This window comes from Triticum urartu, chromosome 6A (assembly GCF_056163025.1).
Source record: "Triticum urartu cultivar PI428250 chromosome 6A, HENAU_Tu73, whole genome shotgun sequence".
Classification (NCBI taxonomy): Eukaryota; Viridiplantae; Streptophyta; class Magnoliopsida; order Poales; family Poaceae; genus Triticum; species Triticum urartu.
Window position 1 is genome coordinate 455,718,613 of NC_141878.1, and position 15,823 is coordinate 455,734,435.

General features: G+C 45.5%; 1 protein-coding gene and 1 pseudogene across 1 annotated transcript; both read right to left on the minus strand.

Moving 5' to 3' along the window:
* Positions 1-12,540: 12,540 nt before the first annotated feature.
* On the minus strand, positions 12,541-13,235 carry LOC125512289 (uncharacterized). Its single transcript, XM_048677384.2, has one exon. The coding sequence runs from the start codon at positions 13,113-13,115 to the stop codon at positions 12,732-12,734; it is 384 nt and encodes a 127-aa protein (XP_048533341.1). The 5' UTR covers positions 13,116-13,235; the 3' UTR covers positions 12,541-12,731.
* A 1,119-nt stretch (positions 13,236-14,354) lies between these two features.
* LOC147965679 (uncharacterized) lies at positions 14,355-15,254 on the minus strand (annotated as a pseudogene).
* Between the last annotated feature and the right edge of the window lie 569 nt (positions 15,255-15,823).

The following is a 15,823-nucleotide window of genomic DNA, read 5'->3' on the forward strand; positions in this document are numbered from 1 at the left end:
TGAAATTACTACGTTCCCCAACACTGGCATCCGAGCCAGGTTTTATGCGTTGATGTAATATGCATGAGTAGAACACAAGTGAGTTGTGGGCGATATAAGTCATACTGCTTACCAGCATGTCACACTTTGGTTCCGCGGTATTGTTGGATGAAGCGGCCCGGACCGACATTACGCGTACGCTTACGCAAGACTTGTTTTACCGCCGTGCTATGCACACAGGTGACTAGCGGGTGTCAGTTTTCTCCAACTTTAGTTGAATCGAGTGTGGCTATGCTCGGTCCTTGAGAAGGTTAAAATAGCACTAACTTGACAAACTATCGTTGTGGTTTTGATGCATAGGTAAGAACGGTTCTTACTCAGCCCGTAGCAGCCACGTAAAACTTGCAACAACAAAGTAGAGGATGTCTAACTTGTTTTTGCAGGGTATGTTGTGATGTGATATGGTCAAGACGTGATGAGATATAAGTTGTTGTATAAGATGATCATGTTTTGTTGAAGTTATCGGCAACTGGCAGAAGCCTTATGGTTGTTTCTTTATTGCATAAGACGCAAGAGCCAAATAATTGCTTTACTTTATCGCTATGCGATAGCAATAGTTGCAAGAGCAATAGTTGGCGAGACGACCATGTGACAACACATTGATATAGATCAAGATGATGGAGATCATGGTGTCATGCCGGTGACGATGGAAATCATGACGATGCTTTGGAGATGGAAATCAAAGGCACAAGATGATGATGGCCATATCATGTCACATATTTTGATTGCATGTGATGTTTATATTTTATACATCTTATTTTGCTTAGTTCGGCGGTAGCATTATAAGATAATCTCTCACTAAATTTCAAGATAAAAGTGTTCTCCCTGAGTATGCACCATTGCCAAAGTTTGTCGTGCCCAGACACCACGTGATGATCGGGTGTGATAAGCTCTACGTCCATCTACAACGGGTGCAAGCCAGTTTTGCACACGCAGAATACTCAGGTTAAATTTGACGAGCCTAGCATATGCAGATATGGCCTCGGAACACTGAGACCGAAAGGTCGAGCGTGAATCATATAGTAGATATGATCAACATAATGATGTTCACCATTGAAAGCTACTCCATTTCACGTGATGATCGGTTATGGTTTAGTTGATTTGGATCACGTGATCACTTAGATGATTAGAGGGATGCCTATCTAAGTGGGAGTTCTTAAGTAATATGATTAATTGAACTTTAATTTATCATGAACTTAGTCCTGGTAGTATTAGCATATCTATGTTGTAGATCAGTAGCTCGCGATGTTGCTCCCCGTTTAATTTTTATATGTTACTAGAGAAAACTAAGTTGAAAAATGTTGGTAGCAATGATGCGGATTGGATCCGTGATCTGAGGATTATCCTCATTGCTGCACAGAAGGATTATGTCCTTGATGCACCGCTAGGTGACTGACCTATTGCAGGAGCAGATGCAGACGTTATGAACGTTTGGCTAGCTCAATATGATGACTACTTGATAGTTTAGTGCACCATGCTTAACGGCTTAGAATTGGGGCTTCAAAGACATTTTGAACGCCATGGAGCATATAAGATGTTCCAAGAGTTTAAATTGGTATTTCATACTCATGGCTGTGTCGAGAGGTATGAGACCTCTGACAGTACTTTGCCTATAAGATGGAGGAGAATAGCTCAACCAATGAGCATGTGCTCAGATTGTCTGAGTACTCCAATTGCTTGAATCAAGTGGGAGTTAATCTTCCAGATAAGAGAGTAATTTACAAAGTTCTCTAGTCACTATCACCGAGTTACTAGAACTTAGTGATGAACTATAATATGCAAGGGATGACAAAAGTAATTCCCAAGCTCTTCGTGATGCTGAAATCAACGAAGGTAGAAATCAAGAAAAGCATCAAGTGTTGATGGTTGACAAAGACCACTAGTTTCAAAAAGGGCAAAGGGAAGAAAGGGAACTTCAAGAAGAACGGCAAGCAAGTTGCTACTCAAGTGAAGAAGCCCAAGTCTGGACCTAAGCCTGAGACTGAGTGCTTCTACTGCAAAGGGACTGGTCACTAGAAGCGGAACTGCCCCAAGTATTTGGCGGATAAGAAGGATGGCAAAGTGAACATAGGTATATTTGATATACATGTTATTGATGTGTACTTTACTAGTGTTTATAGCAACCCCTCAGTATTTGATACTAGTTCAGTTGCTAAGAATAGTAACTCGAAACGGGAGTTGCAGAATGAACAGATACTAGTTAAGGGTGAAGTGACGATGTGTATTGGAAATGGTTCCAAGATTGATATGATCATCATCGCACACTCCCTATACTTTCGGAATTAGTGTTAAACCTAAAATGAATGTTATTTAGTGTTTGCGTTGAGCATGAATATGATTGGATCATGTTTATTGCAATACGGTTATTCATGTAAGTTAGAGAATAATTGTTGTTCTGTTTACATGAATAAAACCTTCTATGGTCATACACCCAATGAAAATGGTTTGTTGGATCTCGATCGTGGTGATGCACATTTTCATAATATTGAAGCCAAAAGATGCAAAGTTAATAATGATAGTGCAACTTATTTGTGGCAATGCCGTTTAGGTCATATTGGTGTAAAGCGCATGAAGAAAATCCATGTTGATCGGCTTTTGGAATCACTTGATTATGAATGAGTTGATGCTTGCGAACCATGCCTCATGGGCAAGATGAACTAAGACTCCGTTCTCCGAAACAATGGAGCAAGCAAAAGATTTGTTGGGAATCATACATACTGATGTATGTGGTCCGATGAATATTGAGGCTCGCGGCAGGTATCATTATTTTCTGATCTTCACAGATGATTTGAGCAGATATGAGTATATCTACTTGATGAAACACAAGTCTGAAACATTTGAAAAGTTCAAAGAATTTCCGAGTGAAGTGGAGAATCGTCGTAACAAAAATAAAAGTTTCTACGATATGATCGCAGAAGTAAAATATTTGAGTTACAAGTTTGGCCTTTAGTTAAAACAATGTGAAATAGTTTCACTACTCACACCACCTGGAACACCACAGTGTAATGGTGTGTCTGAACATCGTAACCGTACTTTATTAGATATGCTGCGATCTATGACGTCTCTTACTGATTTACCGCTATCGTTTTGGGGTTATGCATTAGAGACAGCTACATTCACGTTAAATAGGGCACCATCTAAATCCGTTGAGACAACACCGTATGAACTATGGTTTGGCAAGAAACCTAAGCTGTCGTTTCTTAAAGTTTGAGGTTGCAATGCTTATGTGAAAAAATTTCAACCTGATAAGCTCAAACCCAAATCGGAGAAGTGCGTCTTCATAGGATACCCAAAAGAAAATGTTGGGTACACCTTCTATCACAGATCCGAAGGCAAGATATTCATTACTGAGAATGGATCCTTTCTAGAGAAGGAGTTTCTCTCGAAAGAAGTGAGTGGGAGGAAAGTAGAACTTGATGAGGTAACTGTACCTGCTCCCTTATTGGAAAGTAGTTCATCACAGAAATCTGTTCCTGTGACTACTACACCAATTAGTGAGGAAGCTAATGATGATGATCATGTAACTTCAGATCTAGTTACTATCAAACCTCGTAGGTCAACCAGAGTGAGATCCGTACCAGAGTGGTACGGTAATCCTGTTTTGGAGGTCATGACCATGACGAACCTACGAACTATGAGGAAGCGATGATGAGCCCAGATTCTGCGAAATGGCTTGAGGCCACAAAATCTGAGATGGGATCCATGTATGAGAACAAAGTGTGGACTTTGCTTGACTTGCCCGATGATCAGCAAGCACATAGAAAATAAATGGATCTTCAAGAGGAAGACGGACGCTGATAGTAGTGTTACTATCTACAAAGCTAGAATTGTCGCAAAAGGTTTTTGACAAGTTCAAGGTGTTGACTACGATGAGAGTTTCTCACTCGTATCTATGCTTAAGTTTGTCCGAATCATGTTAGCAATTACCGCATTTTATGAAATGTGGCAAATGGATAAACAAAATTGCATTCCTTAATGGATTTATTAAAGAAGAGTTGTATATGATGCAACCAGAAGGTTTTGTCAATCCTAAAGGTGCTAACAAAATATGCAAGCTCCAGCGATCCATCTATGGACTTGTGCAAGCATCTCGGAGTTGGAATATACGCTTTGATAAGTTGATCAAAGCATATAGTTTTATACAGACTTGCGGTGAAGCCTGTATTTACAAGAAAGTGAGTGGGAGCACTACAACATTTCTGATAAGTATATGTGAATGACATATTGTTGATCGGAAATAATGTAGAATTATTATGCAAAGCATAAAGCAGTGTTTGAAAGGAGTTTTTCAAAGAAAGACCTCGGTGAAGCTGCTTACATATTGAGCATCAAGATCTATAGAGATAGATCAAGACGCTTGATAAGTTTTTCAATGAGTACATACCTTGACAAGTTTTTGAAGTAGTTCAAAATGGAACAGTCAAAGAAAGAGTTCTTGCCTATGTTACAAGGTGTGAAATTGAGTAAGACTAAAAGCCCGACCACGACAGAAGATAGAAAGAGAATGAAAGTCATTCTCTATGCCTTGGCCATAGGTTATATAAAGTATGCCATGCTGTGTACCAAATCTATTGTATACCCTACACTATTTTTGGCAAGGGAGTACAATAGTGATCTAGGAGTAGATCACTAGACAGCGGTCAAAATTATCCTTAGTGGAATAAGGATATGTTTCTCGATTATGGAGGTGACAAAAAGGTTCGTCGTAAAGGGTTACGCAAATTTTGACACTGATCCAGATGACTCTAAATCTCGATCTGGATACATATTGAAAGTGGGAGCAATTATCTAGAGTAGCTCCATGCAGAGCATTGTTGACATAGAAATTTGCAAAATACTTACGGATCTGAATGTAGCAGACCCGTTGACTAAACTTCTCTCACAAGCAAAACATGATCACACCTTAGTACTCATTGGGTGTTAATCACATAGCGATGTGAACTAGATTATTGACTCTAGTAAACCCTTCGGGTGTTGGTCACATGTCGATGTGAACTATGGGTGTTAATCACATGGTGATGTGAACTATTGGTATTAAATCACATGGCGATGTGAACTAGATTATTGACTCTAGTGCAAGTGGGAGACTGAAGGAAATATGCCCTAGAGGCAATAATAAAGTTATTATTTATTTCCTTATATCATGATAAATGTTTATTGTTCATGCTAGAATTGTATTAATCGGAAACATAATACATGTGTGAATACATAGACAAACAGAGTGTCACTAGTATGCCTCTACTTGACTAGCTCGTTGATCAAAGATGGTTATGTTTCCTAACCATAGACGTGAGTTGTCATTTGATTAACGGGATCACATCATCAGGAGAATGATGTGATTGACTTGACCCATTCCGTTACCTTAGCACTTGATCATTTAGTTTGTTGCTATTGCTTTCTTCATGACTTATACATGTTCCTATGACTATGAGATTATGCAACTCCCGTTTACCGAAGGAACACTTTGTGTGCTACCAAACGTCACAACATAACTGGGTGATTATAAAGGTGCTCTACAGGTGTCTCCGAAGGTACTTGTTGGGTTGGCGTATTTCGAGATTAGGATTTGTCACTCCGATTATCGAAGAGGTATCTCTGGGCCCACTCGGTAATGCACATCACTATAAGCCTTGCAAGCATTGCAACTAATGAGTTAGTTGCGGGATGATGTGTTACAGAACGAGTAAAGAGACTTGCCGGTAACGAGATTGAACTAGGTATTGAGATACCGATGATCGAATCTCGGGCAAGTAACATACCGATGACAAAGGGAACAACGTATATTGTTATACGGTTTGACCGATAAAGATCTTCATAGAATATGTAGGAGCCAATATGAGCATCCAGGTTCCGCTATCGGTTATTGACCGGAGACGTGTCTCGGTCATGTCTACATAGTTCTCGAACCCGTAGGATCCGCACGCTTAAAGTTCGATGACGGTTATATTATGAGTTTATGTGTTTTGATGTACCGAAGGAGTTCGGAGTCCCGGATGAGATCGGGGACATGACGAGGAGTCTCGAAATGGTCGAGACGTAAAGATCGATATATTGGACGACTATATTCGGACATCGGAAATGTTCCGAGTGATTCGGGTATTTTCGGGAGTACCGGGGAGTTACGAGAATTCGTATTGGGCCTTAATGGGCCATACGGGAAAGGAGAGAAAGGCCTCAAAGGGTGGCCACACCCCTCCCCATGGGCTGGTCCGAATTGTACTAGGGAGGGGGGGCGTCCCCTTCCTTCCTTCTCCTTTTCCCTTCCCTTTCCTTCCCTCCTACTCCTACTACTTGGAAGGGCTCCTAGTTCTACTAGAAAAGGGGGAATCCTACTCCCGGTGGGAGTAGGAGTCCCCTAGGGCGCGCCATAGAGAGGGCCGGTCCTCCCCCTCCTCCACTCCTTTATATATGGGGGTAGGGGGCACCCCAAAGACACAACAATTGATCTCTTGATCTCTTAGCCGTGTGCGGTGCCCCCCTCCATCATAATCCACCTCGATCATATCATAGCGGTGCTTAGGCGAAGCCCTGCGTCGGTAGAACATCATCATCGTCACCACGCCGTCGTGCTGACGAAACTCTCCCTCAACACTCGGCTGGATCGGAGTTCGAGGGACGTCATCGAGTTGAACGTGTGCAGAACTCGGAGGTGCCGTGCGTTCGGTACTTGATCGGTCGAATCGTGAAGACGTACGACTACATCAACCGGGTTGTGCTAACGCTTCCGCTTTCGGTCTACGAGGGTACGTGGACAACACTCTCCCCTCTCGTTGCTATGCATCACCATGATCTTGCGTGTGCGTAGGAATTTTTTGAAATTACTACGTTCCCCAACAGACACACTCTCCCTGTCTTGTTGCTATGCATCTCCTATATATATCTTGCGTGAGCGTAGAATTTTTTAAATTGCATGCTACGTTTCCCAACACAACTATGGGGTAAAAAGTGGAATTCACTCAAAGAATTATCTAGTAGTCCTGAGTATATTCCACCAAACCTTTTTGCTAGAGAGCCATTGTGCACTGTTAAATACCATGGATTTTCTATTTTTTTCTCGTATCTCCATGCCATCTTTACAGTGGTGCAAGCTTTGTATTTTTATCAGCTCTGTGGTGACTAGCACAAGGATGCAAAGTACGCTATATGATGTTGTTGATTTCAGACACTTGTAATTTTGCTAAGTCTTTTCCTATTACATTATGATGCTATGTTTTCTTGTTGCTACTCGTAGATCCATGCACATTTTGAGGTAGTTCAGTAATAGTGTGTTGAAGATGCGGTATTGCTCTATCCATTCATACCTATGGTTGTAATTATGAAGTACTCTAGTGTGTTATTACCGTGCTCTACTTTTGCTAAATATTGTTGCTGGCAGATTGTTAACTTGAAGTTCATTTTTGCCATGGTTGTTGCTAGTGATACATGTACCCTGTGAACTTGCTCTTGCCATGTTTAGCTTCACAAATGTGTATTCTTAATGTTGGTTACCTTGTGATTCCATGTAATGCTTAGTGGTGAGTGGCATGAGCTTGCAAAGTTGCTATCATGAATCTGTTTCTGCCATGCTCTGTTTTTCTTCTGAGTCTGAAACTGATCATATCACTTGCCATGTTTGCATTGATGCTACCATCTTGTCTATGCACCTTTGGCTAAAGTTCAGTAAGGGAGTTTTGTTCTTCGCCTTTAATACTAGCATGCCATGCCTTTGTTTGCCATGATATGTTCCTGTAGCATGTTGTTTGCTAGCTCTAAACATTGCTACCTGATGATGTTTTTGACATGTTTAGTATTTTCACTAAGTCTGTGAAGCTGTTATCATTTGCATTTTTGCCATGCTATTTTAGGCTTGTTGTAGTGAGTTCTAGAAGGAGCTCAGTGTTCATGATTTGTAGAGCTTCACTTGCACTTCACTGCCATGTGCTTTGTTGCTATGCTGGAGTGTTGTAGCATAGTTTCTTGTTGCATCTTAAGTGCTATGTTGCTGTTAAGTGCAGATTTGCATCATTCTTGTTTTGCTCGTCATTTGCAAACCGTGCATCTATTTCCGGTGATCCTTATATCGATTTCGACGGAAATCACCCCATCTTTCCAGCGGCATGCTTGGTTTGCCAAGTTGATGCCTTGATCATCTGTTCCCTTCCGGAGTACTCATATGCATTGCACATCATACCTTACATTTCATGCCATGTCTTGCATCATGTTGCTTGTGCATTGCACAGTGATTGATTGTTGTTCCATTGCTTGTGTTCTTGCTTTGGGTAGAGCTAGGAGACGAGTTCGTGAACGAGGAACCTGTTGAGTATGTTAACGAGGAGCAAGCTTTCGACAACTCTGAGAACTTTGCAGGCAAGATGATCATTACCCCCGATATCACTTCTATCTTTTCTTGCAAGTTGTTTGTTCTATCGCTATGTCGCGCTACCTACCACTTGTTTTATCATGCCTCCCATATTGCCATGTCAAGCCTCTAACCCACCTTCCTGGCAAACCGTTGTTTGGCTATGTTACCGCTTTTGCTCAGCCCCTCTTATACCGTTGCTAGTTGCAGGTGCCTTGCAGGTTATTCCATGTTGGAACATGGATATGTTGGGATATCACAATATCTCTTATTTAATTAATGCATCTATATACTTGGCAAAGGGTGGAAGGCTTGGCCTTTTGCTCGGTGTTTTGTTCCACTCTTGCCGCCCTAGTTTCCGTCATACCGGTGTTATGTTCTTTGATTTTGCGCTCCTTACGCGGTTCGGGTTATGGGACCCCCTTGACAGTTTGCTTTGAATAAAACCCCTCCAGCAAGGCCCAACCTTGGTTTTAACATTTGCCTAATAACAACCTAAATTTTTTCCTAGGGAGTAATTAACCAGAGGATCATCTTTATTCAACCCCCCGGGCCAGTGTTCCTCTGAGTGCTTGTCCAACCTGGGCGATGTCCGGCGCCCCCTGGGCAACCAGGGTCTCAGCCAACCTGACGTCTGGCCCATCCGATGTGCCCTGAGAACGAGATGCGTGCGACTCCTATCAGGATTTGTCGGCACATCGGGTGGTCTTGCTGGTCTTGTTTTACCGTTGTCGAAATGTCTTGTAACCGGGATTCCGAGTCTGATCGGTGTGTTCCGGGAGAAGGAATATCCTTCGTTGATCGTGAGAGTTTGTGATGGGCTAAGTTGGGACAACCCTGCAGGGTATAAACTTTCGAGAGCCGTGCCAGCGGTTATGTGGCAGATGGGAATTTGTCAATATCCGATTGTAGAGAACTTGACACTTGACTTAATTAAAATGCATCAACCGCGTGTGTAGCCATGATGGTCTCTTTTCGGCAGAGTCCGGGAAGTGAACACGGTTGGGTTATGTTTGAACGTAAGTAGTTCAGGATCACTTCTTGATCGCCTCTAGTTTCACGACAGTTGCGTAGTTTCTCTTCTTACTCTTGTACTCGAATGTTAGTCACCATATTTGCTTAGCGCTTGCTGCAACTCCACCTTATAAACACATCCTACCCATAAGCTTAAATAGTCTTGATCTCGCGGGTTTTGAGATTGCTGTGTCCTCATGACTCACAGATACTACCAAACAGTTGCAGGTGCCGGTGATACCAGTGCAGGTGACGCAACCGAGCTCAAGTGGGAGTTCGACGAGGACCTTGGTCGTTACTATGTTTCGTTTCCTGATGATCAATAGTGGTGCCCAGTTAGGATGATCGGGGATCTAGCATTTGGGGTTATCTTCTTTTCGTTTGGATTCGTCTGTAGTCGGACTATGTGTGTACTCTGAATGATGTATGAATTATTTGCTCGTTTGTGTGACGTGGAGATTGTAAGCCAACTATCTATTTATCCCTTTCTTGTTCATTACATGGGACTGTGTGAAGCTGACCCTTCTTGCGACAAAACCAACATGTTGTTATGCCTCTAAGTCGTGCCTCGACACGTGAGAGATATAGTCGCATCATAGGCGTTACAAGTTGATATCAGAACCAGGTTACAAACTGCATGCTATGTTTTCCAGCATGTATGTATGCCCACAACAAACGCCACCGCACCACTATGTATGTATGTACCCCCAGATATCCTAATTTTTTCCCAAGCACAGGTTATAGGTTACAGGAGGAGAGGAACCCAAAGCAAGAGAGAAAATGTTCAGCATGAACAAATCAATAGGGGTTTCCTCGGAAAATTTGAATGAAAATTGGAAAAGTGATCCAATTTCTGCCTGCATTGATCTAATGACAGAAATTAGAGTGAATTCCACTTTTTACTCTCTAGTTATGTATTTGTGACACTAATTACCCCATCAAATGAAAAATCATCTAGATTACCCATTTAAAAAAGTCTGGACCGTCTTTTTCCGATGCATCTCATTTGGAAAGGTGTGACGTGATGATTGAGACTCAAAAATACCAGGAAAACAACGAGGAATCAACCAGATGATGATGAGAAGGATGGGCATTATCATCGATGACGGCCTCTGCTATTTGCATATTTTGACGCACCACATGGATCTAGCACACCGGGTTATTCTAATGGAAAATGCGGAATGCCAAAATTTGGTAAAACCTTGTTAAAATTTTAATATAGTGTATTTCTGATTTTATTTCAGTAAATGGGATAATAAGTGTCACAAATGCACAACTATGGGGTAAAATGTGGAATTCACTCAAAGAATTATCCAGTAATCATCAGTATATTCCACCAAACCTTTTTGCTAGAGAGCCATTGTGCACTCTTAAATACCATGGATTTTCTAAATTTTCTCGTATTTCACAAAACATGAGAGCAAACAGTGTTTAAAGCAGAGTTGACTGTCAATAACGTAGACACACAACGCTTATACACTTGACACCAAATATCACGCATATACTTTTCACTGTAAGCCACCACTTTACGTTCGGCTTTTGCTTTGTGTGTCCGTCTGCTTTTAACTTCTTCCCCTTTGCCGGAGGATCGATCTGGCTGGCCACGAACCAAACAAAGGTGTCAGTGCTAATGAGGAGCGAGGATACGGAAGATCATGTATGTATGTTTGTATGCCCACAACAAGCGCCACCGCACCACTATGTATGTACGTACCCTAGATATCCTAATTTTGTCCCAAGCACAGGTTACACGAGGAGAGGAACCCAAAGCAAGAGAGAAAATGTTCAGCATGAACAAATCAACAGGGATTTCCTCAGAAAATTTGAATGAGAATTGGAAAAGTGACCCAATTTCTGCCTGCATTGATCTAATGACAGAATTAGAGTGAGTTCCACTTGTTACTCTCTAGTTATGTATTTGTGACACCGATTACCCCATCAAATGAAAAATAGTCTAGATTACCCATTTAAAAAAGTCTGGACCCTCTTTTTCCGATGCATGTCATTTGAAAAGGTGTGACGTGTGATTGAGACTCAAAAATACCAGGAAAACAACGAGGAATCAACCAGATGATGAAGAAAAGGATGGGCATTATCATCGATGACGGCCTCTGCTATTTGCATAGTTTGACGCACCACATGGATCTAACACGCCAGGCTATTCTAATGGAACTCGTGGAATGCCAAAATTGGGTAAAACCTTGTTAAAAATTTAATAGTGTATTTCTGATTTTATATCACAATAAATGGGACAATAAGTGTCACAAATGCGCAACTATGGGGTAAAAAGTGGAATTCACTCAAAGAATTATCCAGTAGTCCTTAGTATATTCCACCAAACCTTTTTGCTAGAGAGCCATTGTGCACTGTTAAATACCATGGATTTTCTAAATTTTCTGGTATTTCCACATAACAGCAGAGCAAACAGTGTTTAAAGCAGAGTTAACTGTCAATAACGTAGACACACAACGCGTATACATTTGAAACCAAATTATCACGCATATACTTTTCACTGTAAGCCATCACTTCACGTTCGGCTTTTGCTGTGTGTGCCCGTCTACTTTTAACTTCTTGCGCTTTGGCGGAGGATCGATCTGGCTGGCCACAAACCGAACAAAGGTGTCAGTGCTATTGAGGAGTGAGGATACCGAAGATCATGTATGTATGCCCACAACAAACGCCACCGCACCACTATGTACCAGTACCACCTATCCGAACGACATTGATCCGGCAGCCACTATCGGCGTCAAGATGTTGTTCCACTGGACCCGCGTACATTAACCACACTCGATCTCATCCTTATCAACACTGAAGCGAATCCGGTTAGACGCTGGCATGCATGTGACGAGTATCATCTGCCACTGTTGCGCCCATTAGGCCATGAACTGTAAACTCTTTTCGCCTAGTAGTAGATCTTGTCGTACCGGTGGACAGGAATCTTTTAGGGCCGGGCTGGCTCGCATTTCCAGGCAAAGAGCTCCACCTGCCCACGCACGCACGCAGTGGCTACCTGGCGCTGGACAAGATTCAAGGCAAGAAAGAGACACGCAGGTTCGCACGCTCCGTTGTTTATTTCCCCCAGCTCATTCTCTTCATTGATTCGTCCAGCGAATTTGTACATCGATCGATCTTGAGCAGAGAGAAACGAATTGGATCCAAAAAATGTCAGATTAAAATTGCTGACATTTCAAAGTTGCAACGCAACGCATCCATTGGGCGCGCTTTCACTTTGGCCCAACGTTGCAACCCAAGAATTGAGGACGAAGAGGCAACAAAAATGGAGAGAGACCACCGAAGCTATACATGCAAACCGACTACACCACGAAGCTAGGCGGGTTATCTAGCTGTGGATATCCTCCGGGATGCTGTACAACGCCGGCGACCACCGTCCCGGGCGCCTCGCGGCAGCCGCGTTAGTCGCCGCCGCCGTCTGCTTCTTCGCGTGCTGCCTCTTGATGGCGCTCACCAGCTGCTCCAGCGCGGGCGGCAGCGCGAAGGCGCCGCCGGCGGCGACGGCCGCGGCCACCTGCTTGAGCTGCTGCTTGCTCAGCAAGATCTTGACGCGCGTCGCGCCTCCAGGGCTGGTGGCCGCCGCGTCGGCGACGGGCGTGCCCGTGGACTGCTCGACGGCCGTGACCGTCTTGGCGTCCAGCTGCAGCCTCGGGCACCTCACCAGCTTCCTGGCGTCCCTCCTCGGGAGCTGCGGGGCGGCCTCCAGCTCCATGGATCCGACGCTGGCTTGCTCCTCCGCAGTCGCTTCTTGCTCTCACTTGCTCCCGTTTTTTCTCGTGTTATGGACTTATGGTAGGGTAGGAGTAGTCGGCTGGAGAATGGATATATAACGCATTTCAGCGTGTCTGGGGCTAGGGTTTTATATCATATGCAGAGAGGCTTACGAGCGAGACAGCTCATAGGCAACTGTCCGCGTAAAGATCGGAAAGGGACGGCTTAGGTGGAATCTTTTTCTTCAAATAATGAGATTAGTTCGTTGCGGGTGATTTAATATCATCGTTACAGCACGTAGTAGGGCCCATGCATCACATGCTACCGGAGAAATTTCTCATGAGTCGCACCAGTGCCGCTCCCTGCCATGCCATGCAGGTTTGATCTGGATTTCATCAGCTTTGGGAGAGAGAGAGAGAGAGAGAGAGAGAGAAGAGAGAATATTTCGCCCACAATGCATACGTTTTCTAAGTATGATGCACCAGTAGTGTTGCTCTGAGTATTGAATCGTAGTAGTATATGGTGAGGCCTTGTTGGATGTCAGTCATGTGATCATGTGCTTCTGTATGTATGCGTCTGTACTTTCAGATGAAGGGCGCAACAGACGTACAGTACAGGTTATTCGCAATAATAATAAGAAACAGGGGAGGAATATATCGGCAGGCACACCGGAAGGAGGGAGAGCGTGTGGGTGTACCCTACATTAAATGGTATGCACGTCTGGACGTACGTACGTACACGGGGAGTGGTTGCGATGAATTGTCACGACGTACATACGTGTCTGGGAAGAAGTGACCGCTCGACCGAGAGAGAGGCGAGGCAGGGACCAGCGGCAGGTTGTTCATTTTGGCACCACGTCTCCACCGTCACATATGCCTGATGCCTGTGCACGCCGGGTGGACCACGTCTCCACCGTCACATATTAGAGTTAGTATGTACGTGTTGGTGCTGGAGCAGTGTTTGGTTTCTGCTGCAGTAAGAGCAACGGGTCGACCAAACAGACGCTGACTATGTCCGCTTTTTTTGTTTATTTGGATCGACCAGACAGACACAGACGTTTGTTTTTACATTTGGGTCGGCGTCTGCGCCTAACGCTCGTCTGATCTATTTTGACGGCGCCGATACTGTGCATGCATATTTAAAATAAAAATAACTTAATTAAATATTAGGGTCGACCGGAAAGGTCGGCGAGAGTCCATGCGCCCACATTAGTATTAAAAGAAATTAAAAACAAACTAAACTATGAGGTGGCGCGCTGCCCTAGGCGGTGGCGGCGTCGTCGTCCTCGGGGTCGGTGAGCGATGAGTGTCGGCACAGGGCCGGCCCAAGGGAATGCCGGGTTCCAGGCGGCGGCGATGTAGGCCGCAGGCAGCTGTTCCGGCACAGGCAGTGCCGGCGCAGGGGGCTGTGCGGCCGCGGCCTAGCGCGCCTTCTCCTCAGCCTCGCGCTGCTCCTCCTCGAGGTCGCGCTCGAGCATCTCCTCGTACTCGCCGTGACGGCGCTCCTCAGCCAGCCGTCGCTGGCGCCACATCTCGAGGTACGCCACCTCCTACATCGGTGTCGTCCCCATCCAAACCGGTGACTCGGACACCCACTCGCGCAGTATTCCCGTCCAGGAGTAGCGCTCGATGGGGGATGGCTCAGGCTCGGGTTCCGGCTGCGGCTTCGGGTCGGCCTTGACGCGGCGTCGGGGAGGGGACGGCGGGGCCACCGGCGGCAGCACGCAGTCGCCGGCCGCGGAGAGGGCAATGGCCTGCGCCATGGCCGCCTCATACCGAGCCTCCTCTTCCTCCATCGCCTCCATCCTGTGCTGCTTGTCCTCCTCGCTCTCGCGGTAGACCGCCGCAAGGGCCGCCTGGTAGGCGTCCTCCGCCGCCTGGTCCTCCTCGCGGACGATGAACGGGGGCGGCGGCACGCTGCGGTCGACCTCGCGCACGCCGCGTCGCCTCGCCTCCTCGTGCTCGAAGGCGAACCACCTCTTCCAGTTCGGCGAGTCGGATGCGTAGATGGCGTCACGGCGCTGCTCCGGCGTCAGCAGCGCCTGCCGGCGCCGCACCTCCTCTGTGTGCGCCCTAGCCGACCGCGGCCGGCACTGGGATCCTCTCTGGATCCAGATGCCGGTCGTGCAGCAGGGTGACATCGGCAGAGGCACGCGGTGCTGCCAGTGCCACTCCGCCTGGTGCACTGGCACGTTCACGCGCTGCCTCTGCCGGCGAGCCGGCGCTGGCAGAGGCGGGAGAAACTATGAGGGGAAAGAGACGGCGGGGGCCTTGCCCTTGGCCTTGCTGCTGCTCCCGGCGCCGGAGAAGAGCCCCATTTGGCACGGCTTGGATGGCTAGGGTTTGCCGGCGATGGGGGAGCGAGCGTGCCTAGATGTGGACGGGGGCTGGCTGGATGAAGACGGCCTCGCCACACGGTCGTCTTAAAAAAGGGCGACTGCCATCGCTGACATGTGCGCCCATGATCATAAATTAAGCTGACCAGGTAGGTGACGGAGCGTTGGACGACCGCCAAGTGAGGCCACGACGGACATCGAGAAGACGTGTGTGGCGTCCGTTTCGCGTCCGCGTCGATACATTTAAGACGCAAATTTGGACCGCAAATGCGTCGGCGCGGACATGAAACGGACGCCATTTGAGTTTGGGTCGCGCGTTAGGCCATTATTTTTGTTCACGCCAATTCAAATGAACACGGGCAGACGAAATGAAT

Bases quoted from the DNA above. Each gene is read 5' to 3' on its own strand.
- LOC125512289 (XM_048677384.2), bottom strand. From the start codon at position 13,115: ATGGAGCTGGAGGCCGCCCCGCAGCTCCCGAGGAGGGACGCCAGGAAG.